The sequence below is a fragment of the Periplaneta americana genome, chromosome 11, assembly GCF_040183065.1.
Source record: "Periplaneta americana isolate PAMFEO1 chromosome 11, P.americana_PAMFEO1_priV1, whole genome shotgun sequence".
Taxonomy (NCBI): Eukaryota; Metazoa; Arthropoda; class Insecta; order Blattodea; family Blattidae; genus Periplaneta; species Periplaneta americana.
Genome location: NC_091127.1, coordinates 8,841,609 through 8,864,866, shown reverse-complemented (window position 1 = coordinate 8,864,866; position 23,258 = coordinate 8,841,609). Strand labels below are relative to the sequence as shown.

The 23,258-nt window shown below is 34.3% G+C and overlaps 1 protein-coding gene across 3 annotated transcripts in view; it reads left to right on the top strand.

Annotated features, from left to right (window-relative positions):
- Positions 1 to 22,932, top strand: part of Miro (mitochondrial Rho GTPase) — a 53,625-nt gene extending 30,693 nt beyond the window's left edge. The window contains exons 12-15 of one of the 3 annotated variants that reach the window (XM_069838919.1): positions 1,794 to 2,006; positions 5,728 to 5,924; positions 13,165 to 13,236; positions 22,039 to 22,932. In XM_069838919.1, the coding sequence (XP_069695020.1) occupies positions 1,794 to 2,006; positions 5,728 to 5,924; positions 13,165 to 13,236; positions 22,039 to 22,165 (609 nt within the window). In that variant the 3' untranslated portion in view covers positions 22,166 to 22,932. Of the gene's footprint in view, positions 1 to 1,793; positions 2,007 to 5,727; positions 5,925 to 13,021; positions 13,061 to 13,164; positions 13,237 to 22,038 lie in introns of all 3 variants that reach the window. The other 2 variants (XM_069838920.1, XM_069838921.1) reach the window with 2 other exon arrangements.
- The last annotated feature ends 326 nt before the right edge of the window (positions 22,933 to 23,258 follow it).

The following is a 23,258-nucleotide window of genomic DNA, read 5'->3' as shown; positions in this document are numbered from 1 at the left end:
TATTATTATTATTATTATTATTATTATTTTGACCATGTTCCAGTCTTTGAAATAAACTGTTGTTCCTAAGAACATGTAATTAATACTGGTATCAATGTTTGAGGCCAACAGACACTTATTGAGAATTTTATTTAATTAATAGTCATTTCAACTGAATGAATTGCTTGACATTCCGAAACATTTGATATGCAGTGCACGAATCCAATATCATTTATTGGCTGCCATTTCTTACAAGTAGTACAGTGTAGTGAATAATTTATTGATCTCTAGATTACAGTGAATTGATTGTCTTTGTTGGATGTTCTGATTTGTATCTAGTATTACACAGAAGTTTTGCTACTAGTATTCAGTATAACCTAACCTAAAACATTAATATAACGCAACATTTAAGTCCATTCACTCTTAATACACACCAATCTGTATCTTTGTCACTTGAAACTGTTTCTGAATCATATTTTTGCTTAAGGGGTTAGGTACAGCTTACAGCAGTAAAATTTTTGGAAATATTCAGCATTTTTTTCCTCCATTACTGTATCTTCTACAATAAATGTGTATGTGTAAAACACTGTCCTTCTGCTATATGAAAAACATATTTTTGCGATTAAAAAAATGATTTATATATATATATATATATTTTTTTTTTTTTCAAAATTCAAAATGGTGGCAGTTCACTGTACAGTGATGAAGCGTTTCCCTCATAACTCATAAACTTGTCAACTTTTTCATGTTCTCTCTCTTTTATTTTATTGCTGAAACTCATGTTTACAATATCGTGCTCTTTCAATTATATATATTAGTCAGTTTACAATACCTTTTGACATTTTCTGACAGCCAAATATTAATTTACAGTCACTGATAAATTTATCACACTGCAAGATACCACTCCCCTCTATCTCTCCATAGATCTTCTCCTAATTGTCTTCTTTCCATAGCTTCCAGAATGCTCTTTTTCCATGTTGTCATAGGTCTTCCTCTTTTTCTTCTTGTTGGGGTCCAATCATATGCCAACCTTGATAATCTGCTCTTTCAATTACATTCCTTAATAAATAATATATAAATTTTTTATTTTGTGTTTGAAGAAAATATTGATATTTGACCATTTTTTAAAATGAATTTATTTTTTATCAGACAATCTATCAAAGATAGAGAAATGATTTTGCATCATATTGTAGATATGACATGCATAAATACACAAAACAAATTTCATCACAGAATGTTGGATACTTTTTTAGTTATGAGGGAAATGCTTCATCAGTGCACAGTGAATTTTGAAAAAATATAAATAATTTTTTTAAATCGTAAAAATATATTTATCATATAGCAGAAGGACAGTGTTTTACACATACTAATTTTCATTATTGTACGAGATACAGTAATGGAGGAAAAAAAATGTTGAAAATTTCCAAAATTTTACTCCTTTAAGCTGTAACTAATCTTTTAACTTGTCTCTTCATATTACAAAAACACCTAAATAGGATTTTAAAATAAGTAGAATCTCGATTATCTGATTCTCAGTTAACTGTTCTGTGGATTATCTGTTACCAAAAAAGGGCATTTTTTTAAGTAGTACACTGCTCTTTCCTACTTCCTGAATTGTGTCTACCATGATCAGTGTACAACAACTTTGCTATATGCATAAATTTCGTTCGTTTCTGGGCCAAGTTTAAATAAATACTTCCAAAATGGAAAATAAAAAGACAAAATCAGGTGTAAGGAGATACCTATTTGTTAACTAATTGTTTCATAATAGTCATCTTCTATTAATTAATGTGTTCTATGAATTTTATTATTAGGACATACATCTGTCAGAACTTGAAGGAAATCCTCAGTGTACAGTGAATGTGGTTCAAGTCTACGGTCAAGAAAAGTATCTTATTTTGCGTGATATTGACGTAAGAAACGTGTCTGAGCCACTTCAGCCTTCAGAAGTACAATGTGATGTTGCGTGTTTAGTGTATGATGTCACTAATCCAAAATCCTTTGAATATTCTGCACGCATATATCTTGTAAGTATAAGTAGCATTAAATGCTTTTGTACATGGATATACTTTCATTTGTGTGAACACAAAGTTCATTTAGTTAGTTTTAAAAATATTATTAATTTTCTTAGTGTTTTTGGTTATATTGTTAATTAAGCTATTATTCAGTTGTAGATTTTCCATGCAGTTACCGTAACTCTCACATCCTTATTACATTTCACAAAGTCTTTGATATGTTAATGTAGTTATCAGCAATGTTTTTTTATGCTCGACCATGCCGAAATGTAGTAATTATACGCCTGGTAGCAGCCCTTTAATGGACCTCATTAAAGTACACCTATTCATTAAAGTTCAGGTGTTTCACCAATCAGGAAATACCATTGTAGCAATATGAAAGCGCAAGTATCGATTATTCTCGGATATGCAATCGAAAGACAACTAGTGCGAGATTAGGCAATATTAAACTCAGTCGAAAAAAACAACACACAAATTAACATCAATTCACCGTCATCTTCCATCCTTTCACAAAGCACATTCCTGCAAATTCATTTCACCAATTGCCAGAAAAAATCAATATGGTCGAGCATAAAAAGTCGTATGAAACTTGACTATAATGGTAATTAAGACGCTCGTATGAAAATTATGAAACTTACTTGCGCTCGTTTCATAAACATACTTGCGTCTTAATTACTACCATTATAGGCTCGTTGCATAATGTACTATTATGTGATTTGCTATAACCTTTTTTTTTTTTAATAATGTTCTAAGCATTTTCTAGTATTTACAGTTTTGTTTTTAGATAACCAGGTATAGGCCCACTTCCATGGTCATTTCATTAAAAAAATTACACCAACTGAAATCAGAAGTTATATTTGGATTTGGGTATCAGTTCTAGTTTCATTTCCTGCTTGGTGCCATTTTCGTAGCAATCAGAAAAATTGTAAATTATGAAATTTAGAAAATTTATTATCATCTCATAATATAATAACTGTGCGTTTAACTGGTTTGCTAGGGTAAGCATTTTGCCCCCCTCCCTCATTTGTTTGTAAAATGATAATAATAGTGGTAAAAATGAATTAATTAAAATTTGATATACAATATTTTTTCTGTCCAGTGTTACGATGTAAATAAAACTTTTGCCAACGAAATTTCCTTTCATGTTCTCATAATGATCGTAATTTTTTATGTAATTTATTGTTATACATAGATCTTACATTAGCATTGTAGCTTTAAGATGTGGAGCAAGTCAAAATTTTACAAGATTACAATTTTTTGGCGAGATGAAGTAAGAAAGAAGGTCTAATAAGCTAAGATAAGGAATGTTTATGGATTTTAGTGGCATCTGAATCCGATTTTGAAGAATAAATAACTTTCTTGCATCGTATTACATTCATTATAGTAATGTGGCTTCATGCCTTAGATTTTTCGTGATGTCATTTTCTTTGTGCAATTTGACTGAAATCTCTTTAGCGTGTCTAATAGCACATTATATAAATGTGACATTAGATATTGTTAACATTGCTACCTTTTTTCTTTCATAAACATAACTCTTATACAGTTCAGTAAGGTCCTCCATAAATATTTCCTAATCAACTGCCATTTTTCTCATAACAGTGAGAACTGTGTATTCAGAATCTAGACAACAAGATCAGAGAGTAAAGATGGAGCTTCAACTGAAGTTTTCATTTACAAGTGAAGCAGAATGGCTTGAAATGACATGAGACAAGACTATCAGACTTAATTTCATTTCAGACTTTTATTTTTGGCTTCAGTACGTCATTTCGTATAAAGCAAAGTCTGAAATGAACTCAGTCTTGAATTAAAACAAAAATGATCGTGTAAATGGACCTTTAAGATTCATTGTTGCTTAGCAATAACTTCTTGTTTATGACATTGTTGTGCAATCAATATAATGTTAAAACTGTTACATCTCAGAGCTACAAAGTTTCAAAATATGTAGTTGTTGTTTTCTAATGCCAGGCGTTTGACAATAAAGTCATTTGACCTCTTGCACTCCAATATTTTTCAAAGATATTGTGACAGCAACGTGAGATTCGAACTCACGACCAGCGTCCCGCAAGAGAGAAGATCGCGCGGAGAACTTTGGGATGGCGCGCGGCGGAGAGGGGAAAGGGCCAACGCGGCGAGAGAGTGGAGAGAGAGTGCGTGCGCATCTGGTGCTGGTAGAGAGGAGAGGGCTCTGGATTTTTCTGGAGTGCCATCTCTAGAGACGCGTGGAACTTTCGAGGCTACGTCGCTGTGGTTATAAATTAAGGACGCGAAGGAACGACAGCAGTTTTCAGTTGATTAGTCAGCCAGTCAGTGAGAAAGCCAGAGCAAGCAAGCCAGTCTTGTGTACCGGAGTTCGACTCGAGTGTGCGTCCGCAACTGTATCAGCATCCGAAGGCCTGAGTTCGAGTGCAGTGGACCGCAGTTGGAGGGACCTGAGTTCGAGTGCAGTGGACCGCAGTTGGAGGGACCTGAGTTCGAGTACAGTGGACTGTCTCTGAAGGTCTTTGGTTCGAGATACTGTGAACTCGAGGGACTGCGCTAGAAGAACTGTGAACTGAGAACTGATAGTTCTGATTTGTAAATAGTGCTTTGTAAATATTAGTTGAGATTAACAGTTCATTGTTGTTCGTACTAGTCCAAGTAAATTGTCATTGTCGTCGGTGGAGTGCTATAACGAATACTGTGTTGAGTGAAAATCCAATTGTTGACGAGGCGAATTGTAGAAAGGAATCATTGTTGTGACGAATAAATTACATTGTTGTTACTAATAAAATTCACAATATTATCATGACCAGCCACTGAAGCACAGATTTTGAGGTGTTCCGAATCCATTTCTTGGTTTGAGTTGCACAATGGGCAGTTAGGGGACTGATATATTTCAATTCTATGCAGGTGTTTGGCCAAACAATCATGGCCTGTTGCCAATCTAAATGCAGCTACAGACGATTTCCGTGGTAAATCGGGAATTAACTGTGGATTTTGATGCAAAGAGTTCCATTTTTTCCCATAGGATTGTGTTATCAAATTTTGTTTGTTGAAGTCTAAGTATGTAGATTTAATAAATCTTTTCACAGAGTAATACGTAGATTTAGTAACAGGTCTGTAAGTAGCAGTGCTGCCCTTCTTTGCTAAAGCATCCACATTCTCGTTTCCCAGGATTCCACAATGGGATGGTATCCATTGGAATACAATTCTTTTATTGAGTGATATTAATTGAGAGAGCATTTTAGTTATTTCTGCTGTTTGAGATGAAGGTGTGTGTTTAGAGACTATTGATAGAATAGCTGCTTTGGAGTCTGACAATATAACTGCATTTTTAAATTTACTGATGTGGCATAGAAGATTCCTGAGACTTTCACTATATACAAAGTTACTTCCGTTTTTTGATAACATGTATATTTTTTAATTGTAAATTATAATTATGTAACATAAACGTAACACAAAGAAGATAAGTAAAGAAATGTAGATATTGAAAATATTAAAATTAATTCATCTATTGCTAGACCTTTTTGTGAATTGTATGTTTGTTATTGCGAAGTTTTCTTGTATTGGCTGATAATTATGTTTTTGTCAGAGGTTTATTTAATTTTGTATCCATGTTGAATCTTTCGTGCACTACTTTTAACACTTGAATATAAATATTTGATTAAATGGCGATCTTACTCGTGTTAATTATGTAACATTTATTTATAATTTTGTATGTTATGAATTTATATTTTGTGTATTTTTGTTACAGAAATATTTTGCTGACAGCAAAATCCCTGTTCTTATAGTAGCCAATAAAATTGATCAAGAAGAAGTTCGTCAGGAATATCTCCTGCAACCTGCTACTTTCTGTAGTCACCACAAACTACCTCCTCCACAGTTATTTACCTCGTCTGGCAGGATCAAAAGAGATATTTTCATGAAACTTGCAACTATGGCCGCCTTTCCGTAAGTATTTATTTTTATTTTCTGTAAATCAAAAATTGTCTGTGATATGTGTCATGACTCGTGATAATAAATAAAAAAGGAATCCTCCTGGATTTACAGTAATCTGTATAGCTCGAGACAAATATAGCAGAGCTTTAAAAATTTGACTTGATTTTTAATGATGTCTTCAATATTTTTTGTTTATAAAATAGTAAATGATGAAAGTAATTTTATTATACACTTTTTATTTAATATGCTGTGTTGGTATTTTTGTTCTTTTCACTTCTGTTTAATATCTCTACTTGGACATCTTATATTGTGTGAGCTTTCCATCTCAAATCGACCGAAATATCGAGAAAATTGACCTTACAATTTCTAAATACAATGAAACCTTTTTTGTACGTAAAGAACTGTGATACAATGCTTTGTGAAAAGTTTGAGGCGTCAGAACTTCATAGTGTTTAAATTAAAAATATTTAAATTTATCGTATTTTCATAAAATTAACAACTTTAAACTGTTGTAGCTCCGAAACGCTTTCACCCAATGATCAAAATCATGGTTTATTTTGATGCTGAGAAATTGAAGTTTATATTGACATACAAACAGATTTTCTTACTTTTTATGGAAATGGAGAAATTTAGATTTTTCCTCATTAAGACGCCTTTGCTTAGGAAAAAATATTGTAAAAATATATAATTAGATTCGGCATTGAAAGTACAAATAAACACATATTTTTAACTGATGGTATGTTGATAAGAAAGTATTGAAAATATAAAATAAAGAAAATAAATAATACGCGCATGAACTAACCAGCTGACTGTGAGACGGGAGCTAACCGAGACAAGCAAGGCCAGGAGACAAACACGTGATGTTTCGTCTAGTAGTGCATAGCTGGGCTAGCTTTATCACAAGTTTTCATAAACACAGGAGTAAAATTACGCCCAATGCTCGCTTATCTTGAGGTCTCGGCCAGTGTGTGTGGTACTGCGCCGTTCAAGTCTAGGCGTGTGAAAATAATTTATTTAATACCCTCGAAACTTATTGTCGAGCCACTAAGCAAACAATGCCGAATCCCTCTTAATAATGCAAGGATTTTTCTCAATATTTTTTTACATTTTTACAAATTAGCAAAAAGCCTAAAAGTAAGTAAAATCAGATTATCTGTCTCTCTGTATACAATAAAAATAAGGATTACTTCTTAACATAACCTACCAAATGTCAGCTTCAAAATAAGCTCCCGTTCAATGTTCTGCAGTAAATGGTTCCAGAGTTCTGAGCGCTGAAAGAGGCTTGTTTTTATAAAATACGCTAAATTTGTCGCTCAACAATACGAAAACCGTTTGACTTCCGATAGTATATTTTTGAAAATGCACTCTCCTCAGCACCGTGTATAAATAGGGAAAAAATTAGAGTATAAAAAAAATGCGAGGTTTTTTACTGATCGATTTCATATGGAATAGCCCGTGTATTTGTGAACTGGTGGAATGTAAGGTCCTATGGCCTTAACTCTGCCTGTATAAATAATAATAAATACGGTACTTCAAGTTTTATTAATAATTAAATATTACTTCAGTCTTACTTTTAAGATACTGGATCTATGATGTTATGTACAATATTATTAGAAGTGTAGTGGTTCCAACGAAAGAATAAGGTGAAGTGTTACTCCTTTGAAGCACATGACACAAAAGAATGATGCATCACTCTACTGAAGCTCATGGTGAAGAATGTGGACGAAATTTCTTTTGGCATATTAGGGTCTAGTAAGCCATGTTTGACTGAGCATTACAGAAGATAGATATAAATATAATATTGTGTCACTCCTGAGGAAATTTAGCATGGATGGAACAGATGCATTATAGGACCCACCCTAAGTATAAAAATATGCAAAGCCACAAAAAAATGTCAACGGAAGTAGCGTTTCGATCAAATAATGATCGATATATATACTGTTTTCATTATGTTGCCAACCAATCAATATTGTTGTAAATTAGTTTTAATCATAATCATGGCGGCAATTTCGAATGCTATAGTTAAATATAAAAAAGAGGTGGATCAAATTTTCCCTCTTGATTTAAAATGTAGGCCTCGAAATGGAAATTATGGAATTATAAATAAGTTGTAAACTTTTTAGTTGCTTGATCCATGAATAAAGACATGTAGGCTATGTTTATGGTTTTTTATGCGAATATGGTTTACTTAGGAGTTAAATGTTTTGCGAAACATGTAAACCTGCGATGAGACTGAAGAAATTTAAAAGTAAACGAGATGAACTCCTGTGGAGATGTCATTGGAAATTACAAGGTATTAAATGATAGACACAGGAACACCGTATCGTAGCACTTTGTGAAATCACTCGGATAACAGAGAAGATGAAACGGAACATCTCCAGTGAGGTCCATGGTAAAATGCTAATTTTACACCAATTTTGTTTTTAATTCTTTGGTCCAGGGAAAATACTAGTAAAAATGTGTTTTTGTGAAAGACTAGTATTTTCCCTGGACCAAAAATGCAGTATAAATGGAGTAGAATTAGTATTTTATAATATATTATAAAGATGACTAATATGAACTTAATTTCATTGTTGTATTAATATCAATGTTGTATTGTTTGAAAGTTTAATGTTATTGTGTTTCAAGTATAGCTTTGGTTTGTTTCTTTAACTTTATTTTGAATAAAATTTAATATATTGTATAACAAAGGTGACTAATATGAGCTTAGTTTCATTTTTGTTGGTTTTATTAAATTATACATCTTTATAGTACTATGTATTTAGTTTTGTTAAGATGGCATACTTGATATAATAATCGAAAACATACAATATATAATCGATACTATGGAATACTCGGGGTGGGTCCTATAATGCATCTGTTCCGCATGGACAATTGATTGTACAAACATGAATAAAATTAGAGATAAGCATGAATTAATGAGAAGTTTACTGCTGTGTCACTCATTGTATGAATGTACATCTGCTGTAAGTATTCTTTATGAAATGGAAACTGGTATGAGTGATTTACATAGACCTGTCGCTTATAAGTTAAGTACCAAACTCATTTTTAAGTGTTCACTATGAATTCGACGCTAAGTTTGATACATACTGTGAAAGAATCTTACGACAGTTTATCAGTCAATATGTTCTAAATAAAATGCTCACATTAGCCATTGTAAAACGGTGATATGCATTTCAAAAAATCTTTTCTGTTACAAGAGAAAAAATTACTGATTCTAATTAACTGAAGTGCTCTGAATTTGAATCTGTATTCATATTTTCTGTATCACGTCAGGTTTTTCTGTAATTTTGAAATAAAAATTAAAAACGTCAAAATTGGCAAAGTTCGTGATTAAAAAAAATTAATACGATAATCTAACTTATATGACTGCTTTTAGGTGTTGAAGGTTGATTGGAGCCTATATTCAGATTTTCTCTATTGCTCCAGGGTTTTGTATAATTTTTGGAAATAAGAACGAAAAACTTTAAAATATAAACAGGAATTTCAAAAACTTCAAATGAGGTATATTATTTTTAAAAACATATTTTAACGTCGTAATATAATATGTTGTTGTTGTTTTCTAATGCCAGGCGTTTGACAATAAAGTCATTTGACCTCTTGCACTCCAATATTTTTCAAAGATATTATCATGACCAGCCATTGAAGCACAGATTTATGATTCTGTACCATTAAAGTAGTCCCCGCCCAGAGATCCGATTGGGGGACTATTTTACCTCCGGATAATTTTACCTTAATGGTACTCATTTCATATTGGAGTGAAAATGGCAAGTTGTAGCCGATTTAAGTGAACACCATATTTTAACGTTTTGGTGGCTACTTCATTCACACACAACCCCCAGAATGTCTGGAGGACCACACCTGCTGTTGGTCGACGGGTCCATTGGACCTAGCTGGGAGATCTTGTTGATCACCAGCTTTCCCTCCTTAAGCCACTGGAGGACGATTTTAGTGCCATAGCAGGTCAGCACTAGGAATAGAAAAGTAGAAAGAGGAGGAAGGAAAGGGAAATGAACCCCTAGGCCTCGAATGCTCTAATTCCGTCGGGGTCGAAGAAAGTAAGAGTTCAGTCAGAGGATTGGATAGGAAAGGGTAAAGAGGGAATTAGGTATTGAATAGAGGAAAATTATACCAAATTCAGTCATTAACTCATCAAGCTGACCAGTGCTAATTGATGAGTAGCCCCTCCCTTATAAAATTATGCTTACTAACAGCTGCACCACAGGAAGGTAGGGATGGGACGTTGGGTATTTGTCCAGGTTTGTTCCTTAAGGCCTTCAATGGGAAGGATTAATGGCTCTCCCCCTGTATCTGACAGATACCCTTTTGCAGCGCTACAACTTGCCATTTTCACTCCAATATGAAATGAGTACCATTAAGGTAAAATTATCCGGAGGTAAAATAGTCCCCCAATTGGTTCTCCGGGCGGGGACTACTTTAATGGTACAGAATCATAAATCTGTGCTTCAGTGGCTGGTCATGATAATATCTTTGAAAAATATTGGAGTGCAAGAGGTCAAATGACTCAGAACCTAGACAACAAGATCAGAGAGTAAAGATGAAACTTCAACTGAAGTTTTCATTTACGAGTGAAGCAGAATGGCTTGAAATGACATGAGACAAGACTATCAGACTTAATTTCATTTCAGACTTTTATTTTTGGCTTCAGTACGTCATTTGATATAAAGCAAAGTCTGAAATGAACTCTATCTTGAATTAAAACAAAAATGATCGTGTGAATGGACCTTTAAGATTCATTGTTGCTTAGCAATAATTGTTATGTAAGTAATTGTATTGCACCTCTTAAGAGATTTTCTTTTCACAAAATACACATTTAAGGCTTATACCTACTAGTTTCAAGGAATAAGTGTGAAGTGATTTTTTTTTTTTTTAAGTTTCCTAGCAATATTAAGCAAGAAAAATGAAATTTAGGGATACTTTGTTCATAGTTTTTTATTTATGTTGTTTTATAACATTTTAGTGTTTCCATTATGTCTAAATTACCAGCTTTAACGTAATAATGATATAATTTATCTAAGAATATATACTAATTTCAGTATTTAGACGTTCATGAATTAAAGAAAAGTTATTTTTAGAAAATTGAACGTGATGAAACGAAACTACATTCGGGTTTTGTAACTATCCATAATAGGGAACTGAAAAGTATAAACTGTTTCTCAGTATCAAAATGGTTGCATACCAGTGTAATCTGTCTATACTGCCCCTCTATTATGTAACATAGAAACAAAGTAAAATTTACTAGCAGTATCCCTGTATAGCACAGGTTATGTAAGATTCACAGCCTCATAGAGCTTTGTGGATCTCTTGTAACCAGTTAACATCACAATAACAAAAGTAGACAACAAACACACATTCAAAGTATACTGAACACCCACAACAACAACAACAACACACACACAACACATCCAACCACCCCACACAACACAAACAAGCTGCAGTCCGAACAATGGTACACAGACTACTCAACATACCTGTGAACCAACAGGATTACAACGAAGAACTAAACACAATCAAATACATAGCACAAGAAAACGGATACAATCCTAACATAATACGTAAGACAAAACATAATCACAAAAAACATAAGAATACAACACAAACACAAGAACACAAAAAATACATCACATTAACATACGAAAACAAATAAACACATAAAATTGCAACCTCATTCAAGAAATTAAATTACAACATCACCTACAGAACAAATAACACTCTACAAAAATATCTCAACACACAAACAAACAAATACAACCACACAGGCATATACAAACTCAAATCTAACACCTGCAACAACTTCTACATAGGATAGACAGGCTGATCATTTCAAACACGTTACAAAGAACACATCACAGCCATAACAAAATTGCAAAACACCTCCACATATGCAGAACACATCACAAATGCCAACCACACCTGCAGAGACATCAACACAGGCTTGGAAATACTGTACATCCAACCAAAAAGCCAGAAACTCAACACACTAGAACAATATGAAATATAGAGACACACGAAAACACACCCCAACGATATTCTCAACACACAACTCAATTTCAAAACACATATACTCTTTGACTCTACACTATGAACACACCCACACAGGAAACAAGAGGCGCCAAGACCAACAACGACCAGTTCTGAAGATGACCCATAAATAGGTCGAAACATGTAGACAAGGTACGTTAAAATTTAACACAAGAAAGTCTTATCATACATATTCCGAAGTGATACAGTGTTAAAAGTTGTGTAATCAAGATGTATAGTTAATAATAATCAGACATACAGAGGTGTGAAAATTATTAGAATAATCTTAATTTTAAAGGTTTTTTAATAGTTCCTTCACAAATATTAATTGAATTGATGAATATTAGTATATATTACTATACTGATGTAGGATATATTTACTACTAACAATGCCGGAAAGCATTGTTGTACACTGGTATTTTTCTTATTTTACAATTGTTATGGGAATTCAGAAATTATTATATTATGTTGGCGGAATTGGAAACATAAAAAATTATATGCACAAAACAGATGTATACGTTCATTTGAACCTTCACAAGAATGTAAACGCAAAGAACAATTTGTTTAAAGCATTTATTAATTAATTTTTTATGTTTCCAATTCCGCCAACATAATATAATAATTTCTGAATTCCCATAAAAATTGTAAAATAAGATAAATACCAATGTACAACAATGCTTTCCGGCATTGTTAGTAGTAAATATATCTTACATCAGTATAGTAATATTATATACCAATATTCATCAATTCTATGAATATTTGTGAAGGAAATATTAAAAAACCTTTAAAATTAAGATTATTCTAATAATTTTCACACCTCTGTACATACCAAGGAGTAAGTGAATTCCTCCTGTTATTTCCAACAGTTTGATAATTATCTTTTAGTCATACAGAAACATCTTGTGTAAACGTATTGGTCACTCTCGAAGAATTTCGTTTTATAATAGAACACATTTGCTTCAAAGAACCGAAAGCTGGCAGTTTTCCTTGTCCGTGGTTGAAAGTGCTCTGTAATGTAATTGTTGTAGTGCTGTAACCAGAATGTTAATCAGATTCCTCTCCTGCAGCCGATTCCAAGCTGCCTGGGTATTGTTCTACAGACACAGGTTTGTATGTTGAGTTAAAGAGCACTCTCCCACCTCTAAAACCCTGAAATGTTTAGTAGTATGCTTTTATCTTATGTTTAGTTTCCGTGTTGGATTATTTCCAGCAACCTTCGGCGTTTGGTTCATGTTCTTCTGTTACGACCATCGCCTCGTGAATGGTTCAGACACTGTTCCAGGTTCAAGCACTTTTTAATTCCTGATTTTTTACTTTTCATAACACATTTTGTTGTGTTATTTTAGTTTACTTTGTGTTTGGCATGTTTAAAATGACTGGCTTTGTTAACTCATGCAACATCAAAGTGTTGTTTACTACTTTAATGCTACAAGTTATGATGTAATACCAGATGAAGTTGTAGTACATGCTTTTATAGTTGCATGTGAATTATAACATTTGACAGAATTCCATATCTCGTTATCACTTAAGTTTAGATTTACTGTTTTACTAGGTTTTCAGTTGCACGTGTTAATCGAAAATTGGTAGAATATAACTTTTAGAAGCTGCAACAGTTTTGGTAAAGTGCATGTATGTATATGCAAGAATAATTGTAGTGTTTTAAGGACTGAAGTGTGTAACATTTTCTCAAAACTGTACATTGATCCGCAATTCTATTTTGGAGCACATGAGTGTCAAAATGATCCTTAGAAACCTTTCAGTGGTTTTATATATATAGTTTCATATTCTTCAATTGACTAATATGAGTCAAAATATTCACGTAATTTCTGTATGAAAATATTGTAAAATTTTATAAAACTTCAATTTTTCCTTTGATACTAAATGATTTGAAATTTGGTAAGTGAATAATAGTACTTAACATAATTAAAGTCGCAAAGATGAAATTTTTAAGAGCTGTTGCAGGATATAGAATAATAAAATAAGAAATAGATAAATCTGCAAATAATTAACAATTGAGGTACTGTGTGCAGTAACAGCTTAACTCTACTTAAGTCGTTATTCTGGCTATGAGTTTTCATAATCTTCCATCTCTTCTCCATGACTAAAAGTTGTATTTCATGTTGAATCTTTCATACACTACTTTTAACTCTTGAATATAAATAATTGATTAAATGGCGATAACATAAACAGACATGGAAATCCTACACATACAACCCAAAAACCAAAAACTCAACACACTAGAACAATATGAAATATACAGACACACTAAAACACACTGTGATCAAATTCTCAACACACAGATCAATTTCAGAACACACACACTATTTGACACCACATTTCAACAATTGAACGCACCCACACAACAGAGAGCGAAGTTCAAGATGACTTCGAGATCTAGTAGGCTCTGAGGATGGTGTGAAGAAACACCGAAACAGCTGTAAGCCACACATACTTACACAATTAACACGAGTAAGATCGCCATTTAATCAATTGGTTGTATTTCATTTCGTTGACTCTTAATGGCAGGAGAGTTGATTATGTGAAGTGCTGTGTTAAGTCGAAAGGTTCAAAATTCGCTATACAAAAATATGTTACATTCATGTTTTATACATCAGGGACTTTGGCAGTATCATGTACTTACAATACTGTTTTCCAACCATTCAGTTTTTCAGTAGGACATAATATACTACCAAAGGAAGAGCTTAATCTAAAAATATCCCCTTCGTCCTGGCTTAAAATTATCAAAGAAAAATTATAATTAATTATTGAAATTTTAAAACCAGAAAATGCATGTTCTCTTCAAAATATTTTGGATTGTGAACCAGTACTGGATGAAAATAATCCTGAAAGTGAAATCAATGAATATGAATAAAAATATTCGACACTATATTAGAGGAGTTTTCATCTATAGCATAGTTTCAGAACTGATTTTCTTAATACATCTTATGTTTTTCTTGTTAGAAATTCAAAATTTGTTTCAACAGTATATTTCCATAAATAACTTATGTAAGGACTTATTGGCTAAGATTCTTATTGTGTATTATTTTGATAAGCTGAAGCCTTATTGTACTTATTTCTTATTATTCATTCAATAAAGTTCGTGTATGTAGTGAAATAACACTTTTCTACTGAATGTAATGTCTTGGTACTCTAATTTAAGAAGTCTCGGACTTTCTATGCAATAACTACTTAAGTTTTCCATACTTTATTTACAAATATTTACAAATGGATTGTGTTTAAATTATAACTGATATTGGATTTGAATAATTTATACATTCTAAAATATTATACGAAACAAATGATACCAGTATATGTGCTATTAAAATTTATACATTGTTCTAAAACTTTTACATTGTTTTTCTCAAAACATGGCTTTGAACTTAAGCCTAAACCAAATTACATTGTAGCTTTGAGTATTGAGTGTAGCTTTGTTGGAATATGTTATGTTTATTATTAGAAAATAAATAACGAAAAACGTCGGTAAAATTGCTTGTCTTACTTGTTGTAATAGTAGTGGCATGCGTGTTATTTTATTCACGTGGTATAGTTAAGATTGGTATGTGTAATTTTAGTAGTATTACAGTGTATTCTGTAATTGAATATGCAGTTTTTTTATGTATTAAACAAGCCACCATGATGGTCCAGTGACTAGAGTGCTGGACTCATAATCCTATGAACTCGGGTTCGATCCTCGATGAACTCCGGATTTATGACTTGTGTTAGGCAAGCTCATGGTCCAGTTCCCCTGTGACATCTCATCTCACCTCACCTCACCTCACCTCACATCTCATCTCATCTCATCTCACCTCACCTCACCTCACCTCATCTCATCTCATCTCATCTCATCTCATCTCATCTCACCTCATCTCATCTCATCTCCTCTCCTCTCCTCACATCTCATCTCTCATCTCATATCTCATCAACTGGCTTCATGTGGGTGATTGACTAACAGTCAAGTGCCCACCATTAAAAATGTTTTAAAATGTTTTAAAAGTGGTTGGTATGTGTAATTTTAGTAGTATTACAGTGTATTCTGTACAGTTTTTTTATGTATTAAACAAGCCACCATGATGGTCCAGTGACTAGAGTGCTGGACTCATAATCCTATGAACTCGGGTTCAATCCTCGATGAACTCCGGATTTATGACTTGTGTTAGGCAAGCTCATGGTCCAGTTCCCTTGTGACATCTCATCTCATCTCACCTCACCTCACATCTCATCTCATCTCACCTCACCTCACCTCTCACCTCACCTCTCATCTCATCTCATCTCACCTCACCTCACCTCATCTCATCTCATCTCATCTCATCTCATCTCATCTCATCTCATCTCATCTCATCTCATCTCATCTCCTCACATCTCATCTCTCATCTCATATCTCATCAACTGGCTTCATATGGGTGATTGACTAACAGTCAAGTGCCCACCATTAAAAATGTTTTAAAATTGTTGTCTGTAATTTTAAAGTTAACATTTCAGATAGAGCCTACCATTTCCGTATTATAGTCTTCAAAACCTATGCATCCGCTGTGTTTCATAATTGTGAACATTAAATTGACTTTCAATCATGATACATTTAAAAATATTAATGCATTATTTTTCAAATTCTCATGAAACAAAATTTATGATTTTCGGCAACTTCAACTTGGTTTTTAAGATTAATAAAAGTTACATGTGAAAATATACTAACAAAATGAAGATATATAACCAGAGACCGGAAGTTTAGGCATTATGAATCATTAAAATAGGCAGGCAAAAAGGCATCATAAATAGCTAAAATAGGCAGGCAAAAAGACATTATAAATAGCTAAAATACGCAATAAAAGGCAATTACAAAAACTTTGTACTAGATCCACAACCTTGCACTTTCCACAAAGGGATTTGGGCAGCAAAAAAAGCTTTAAATAGTCGAATGCAAATCGAGATTTTCGACTCGATGTTGCAATTACTGTTGGAAGCAAAAAAATCTTCTTCCCAGTAGCCTTGGAAAGTGCATTTTTGTGATTGATTATACTGATTTGTTGCGATATGAAATATTTAGCTAGCTACAACAACGTCGCAATGAAAACTGAAAGAAAAATAACCGTTAAAAATAACGTAGGACCCCCACTCATTGTTGCCTTGCCAAATAAACACAAGCGATAATTAAAACACTTACTGTTATACATTTTTGCACGGCAGCACTCATTGTTGCAGAGAGAATATGAACTGACTGAAAGACAATAATATACATTCGGTGAAGTCACTTTCATTGTAGCGGTTATAGAAATAAATTAAAATATACCTGTAGGCAATTTTTAATAATAAATGAATAAATAATAGATAAATAATCAAATAAAGGCAAAAAAAAAAGCATTTATTTTGTAAATTAGGCATTTGTATTAAAAAAGGCAGAAAAGGGCAACATAAAACTGTGACGTTTCAATCACAAAGGTATAATTCGTACAGATTTACTTTCAAAATGAAGATAGATTTAACACATTTAAAAAGACAATCTGCCAAAGTTCCGGTCTCTGTATATAACTCTGTAATGATCTTCTCATTCCTTTAAAAAGAAACAACATAAAATTATTGAAGATTGAAGTGTTCGCACTGAGGTGTGAAAAGGTTACGTAGAGGGGAGGGGAAAAAAACCATTTAGAGAGAAAACTTTTGCAAGCACTGTTTATTCAGGTAGCATAATTATGTATTCTTTTCAGACTGTAGTTTATAAGGTGTCTCTCAAATAAAATTAATATTTACATAATATAGTATGCATGTGCAGCTCATAAGTGACACAAGTTCTGAAAACAATACTTTCTTGATGCAGTAAAACCTTGGATTACGAATAACTTGGTTTGCGAGTGTTTTGCAAAATGAGCGAACAATGAGGCAATATTTTTGTTTGATAAATGAGTGATGTCTTGCAATATGAGCAGCATGATTTGTACGTAACTTGCTTTGCTTGCGAGCAACAACAAGAGGCAATGGAGGGGATCTCGTCTGAGGAGGAAGAGGAGAAAAGAACAGACGAAATCCTCGTTTCAAATGAGATTAAAGAGATGTGTAAAAAGTGGGAAGCAGTACAAAATTTTGTTGAAATTCACCACCTTGATAAGATTGTAGCAATGCGTGTGATAAATTTGTTTGACAACGCAATGTCACATTTCCGCAAAATCCTCAAAAGAGGCAAAAGCAGAGTCATTGGATAGGTCTCATTGAATGGTTTCTTCCGAGGTTTTCCCCAGCCATGGGACTGAAACCGGATGGTCTATGGCGAGTCCTCGGCATCACCTCATTTCCCCCTTTGATTTGATTACCTGGTTGGGTTTTTCCGAGGTTTTCCCCAACCAAAAGGCAAATGCCGGGTAATCTTTTGGCGAATCCTCGGACCTCACCTCATCACTGTAGAAAATTACTAAATTGTAAAATTGTGAAATATTGTAAAAATTGGTAAAAATTGTAATTGTAATATTGTAGAATTTTGACCTGTTCCACATCTTAAAGCTTCATTGCTCATGTAAGATCTATGGAATATAATAAATAAATGAATGAATGAAAACAAAAGATTCCAGTCAGTCAAGCAGTCAGAAATGATTCTGTTAGTGACAGTGAAAATATTTTCTTTAAATGTTCAAGAAATTTACTAAGCAGTAGAACAGGTAAAAGACACTCAAAAACAAAATACAGTAAAGTAATTTGTGTTTGTATTGAATTTTACCTAAATTACACTGTATTTGTATATAAAAGGTTGTGAAAAGAATTGATCTGAGTTTGCATTGTTTTTTATGCAGACAGTCGCTTTGATATGCGAGTGTTTTGGATCAAGAGCACGTTTCCGAAACGAATTATGCTCGTAATCCAAGGTTTTACCACAGTCTAATATGTACAGTCACGAAGCTCAATACATAGTAAATATGTTGTTTTCTAATGCCAGGTGTTTGACAATAAAGTCATTTGACCTCTTGCACTCCAATATTTTTCAAAGATATTGTCATGGTTAGCCACTGAAGCACAGATTTTGAGATGTTCTGAATCCATTTATTGATTTGAGTTGCACAATGGGCAGTTAGGGGACTGATATATTCCAATTGCAGATGCTTGGCCAAACAATCATGGCCTGTTGCCAATCTAAATGCAGCTACAGATGATTTGCGTGGTAAATCGGGAATCAACTCTGGATTATAATGCAGAGAGTTCCATTTTTTCCCTTGAGATTGTGTTATCAAATTTTGTTTGTTGAAGTCTAAGTATGTAGATTTAATAAATCTCTTCACAGAGTAATACGTAGATTTAGTAACAGGTCTGTAAGTAGCAGTGCTGCCCTTCTTTGCTAAAGCATCCGCATTCTCGTTTCCCAGGATTCCACAATGGGATGGTATCCATTGGAATACAATTCTTTTATTGAGTGATATTAATTGAGAGAGCATTTTAGTTATTTCTGCTGTTTGAGATGAAGGTGTGTGCCTAGAGACTATTGATAGAATAGCTGCTTTGGAGTCTGACAATATAACTGCATTCTTAAATTTATTGATGTGGCATAGAAGATTCCTGAGACTTTCACTTATTGCAATGACTTCTCCATCAAAACTTGTTGTTCCATATCCAAGAGATCTATAAAGTGAGAAGAGACAGCACGTAACACCTGCACCGGCACCTTGTTCTCTGGAGATCAAGGATCCGTCGGTGTATAAATGAAGCCAGTTTTGTGGAGGGTACCTAATATTAACTGTCTCTAAAGACAATTGTTTCATTATTTCAGTGTTTACTTCTGATTTCAGTATTTCTTCTGTTAAATTTAGATTATATTCTATATTTAATAGAGTTAAAGGGTTTGGTTTAATTTGTAAGTTTTCTTTTAAATTCGGGATGTTGATTTTCTGTTTTAATTCTTGAACCCTGGATATGAAACTTTTTTTAGTTTTTAATCTACGGAGAGGACTGTATGAATGCCAATTGTTTCCTGGTAATCTGATAAATAAATAAATATGCATCCATAGATAGTTGCTAACCACTAGGATCGCTAGAGCCCGGACGAGAAGTTATGGCACCGGCGCGAGGGACGCATTTTAGTTCGTTTGCTTGGACTCGCCCTCACACTCAACTGGAGGGGTGTTGGGTTAGTTGGTTACTAGCATTCCGAGTGTTCAGATCGTTCTGCTACTACCGCTATTGCTAATACTGAAAACATTGACCGCCCTCATTATGGCATTGTCTAAGGTGTGAAATCATAGAGTAGTTCATAGTCAAGGACATGAAATAGCATACAATGTATGGAAATTCATGTCAGAAGAGGCTGTAAATGGAATACTAATTCCATTGAAAAGCGTGTGTGCAAGAGTACTGGCTGCCACTGGTATTTCAAAGCGAACCTTGGCAAGAATCAGGAAAGAAGGGAAAAATATTGAGGCAGGAACAGCAGATTCTTTCTCCAGTCCGGAAAAATCACAGCCGAAGAAGAAGATTGTTGCAGCTGTAGACAGTTTTGATGAAGTCCTAAGAAGTCTCATCTATAATTTCTACGCTACGCATAAGCAGAGGCCGACTCTGTAATCGCTTCTTCCAAGAATGGATATCAGTGTATGATTATGTGAAGAAAGTAGAGAACAATTACATTGAAAGTGAGCACGTGATGGACAGTATTTTGGAGAACATTTCCATAAACTTAGGGACATCTGATTCCAGCACTGATCAGTCATCTGATTCGGACGGAGAATAAAAATATAATAGCGGGCGTAATTCCATTAGGTAACTTCGGACTCTTGAGTAGGAAAGTGGTGATACTAAGGTAAGACGAATGTTTTTAGAAAGAGATGAAACGCATATGCCTGCCGCTCTGAGCTTGAGAACCGTAACCCAAACAACCCCCACTCCTCTACCCTGCTGGCTGGCAACTTAAAACTTCGCGCAGGTTGGTGCCATAACATCTCGTCTCAGCTCTACTATTGCCTCATTACAGACAATGTGAAATAGTACCAGCACAGTCTATTGTTCCTAGTACCTTCATCAACTCAAGCTTCATGACTGTATATACTAGACTATGGTTTTACTGTATTTGATAAAAATGAACAGTGAACACTTCGAATAATTTCAAGGGAAAAATTGTTCCGGGGCCGGGTATCGATCCCGGGACCTCTGGTTGAACGTACCAGCGCTCTACCACTGAGCTACCCGGGAACTCCACCCGACACCGTCTCAACTTTTCCCTTTATATCCACACAACTCGCGTGGGCTGACGAACGCCAGAGACCCACAACGAGTGCACACAATCTCTGTGTGACTTGGAATTGTGGTTTTCTGTTAACGTACACAGTAACGTATATATTATGCAAATCTAGTCTTTCAGGTGAAGCTCCCTGTAAAGCAGATTTGAATAATTTCAAGGGAAAAAAATTGTTCCGGGGCCGGGTATCGATACCTGGACCTCTGGTTGAACGTACCAGCGCTCTACCACTGAGCTACCCAGGAACTCCACCCGACACCGTCTCAACTTTTCCCTTTATATCCACACAACTCGCGTGGGCTGACGAACGCCAGAGACCCACAACGAGTGCACACAATCTCTTTGTGACTTGGAATTGTGGTTTTCTGTTAACGTACACAGTAACGTATATATTATGCAAATCTAGTCTTTCAGGTGAAGCTCCCTGTAAAGCAGATTTGAATAATTTCAAGGGAAAAATTGTTCCTGGGCCGGGTATCGATTTGCATAATATATACTTTACTGTGTACGTTAACAGAAAACCACAATTCCAAGTCACACAGAGATTGTGTGCACTCGTTGTGGGTCTCTGGCGTTCGTCAGCCCACGCGAGTTGTGCGGGTATAAAGGGAAAAGTTGAGACAGTGTCGGGTGGAGTTCCCGGGTAGCTCAGTGGTAGAGCGCTGGTATGTTCAACCAGAGGTCCCGGGATCGATACCCGGCCCCGGAACAATTTTTCCCTTGAAATTATTCAAATCTGCTTTACAGGGAGCTTCACCTGAAAGACTAGATTTGCATAGTGAAGACTTCGTTTCATCTCTAATCCTTTCAAGTGACAAACCATTATTGTTTTTCTGGTTTTAGGTGTAAGATGTTGCAAGTTTGTGACTTTGTGTTTGACAGGCACTTGAAGCAGCTCGGACTTCTGAGTGGAGACTCCGCAGTGTGGTGGAAGGCGGGCCTGGGCATCGCAGCAGCCACAGCTGTTGGCCTCCTCGTCGTGAGGGTACTCAAGGCTGATAAGAGATAGTCACTACGTGAAGCTATTCTGCTCCTGAAACATTACAGAACAATTTTTTACATATGTGAAGATCATTAGTGCTTTAAAAATGCCAAACTATTACTAGCTTTGTACAGTGAGAGTTTATATCAACTCAAAAGTTTTGAGAAAAGTACAAACTAAGTAAATTAGTGTTGTATTTTGACACTTTGAATGCATGGTAACTAATATTGTACAGAGTCCTTATCATAACCCTTTAAATTTGAATAGGTTTCTTTTAACATGACTTTGTATTACTTACTCCTTATTACATCATAAGTATTTATTTGCTAAGTCTCATATTTTATAATTCTCAGTATTGTAAATCTTATTTGTAAGTGTCTGGTTTTTTGATGTAGGTATTCTTTTTTATTGTTATTCTTGTAACTTATAAAACACCTGAGTATGTTAATATGTAATCAGTTTGTTAAATTTATGTACACAACTGGTTTAGATGGCAGGGCATTCCATTGAACAGCTTGGGTTGGTCTTATTATCTTTAAAATACTGTTACATAAATGTAGTCACTAGTAGTTACGTAATTTAAAAGCCTTAACTGAGTCATCTATACTAATATAGTTCACTTAAAAACTAAATATCCTTCAGAAGTGATAGTTATGGAATGTCCTTTGTGGTCTTTCAAGCAATTGGTTCACAGTTTATGTTTTTAAAACATATAAACAGTTTAAAATCTTGAAGTTACTGTTGTAAGAAAAAAATTTTTACAAAATAAAATCAGTCAACAGTTGTCACAAACACTCAGTTGTAGCTCTTTACTGCCTGGAAGAGGCAGAGGTGTAGAATTGTACAGCCAAATACCTAAAGCCAACGCCTGGATTTTTAATAAGTCTGGACTATCTACATCTGAATGGGTAACCTTCCTCAAAATGAATGCCAATTTAGCAGCAGTTAGAGGAGTACCTGGTCGCTCTTTGGACAGATCCCGGTGCAGACATGGCTGCCTGGAGACTGAAACCCTTGCCCACGTCCAAGGTCAGTGTAACAGAGGTTTACTCCTCCGAAATGCCAGGCACCATCATGTTCGATCCTTAATTGCAACTGCTTTAAGAAAAAAGTCTTGGAT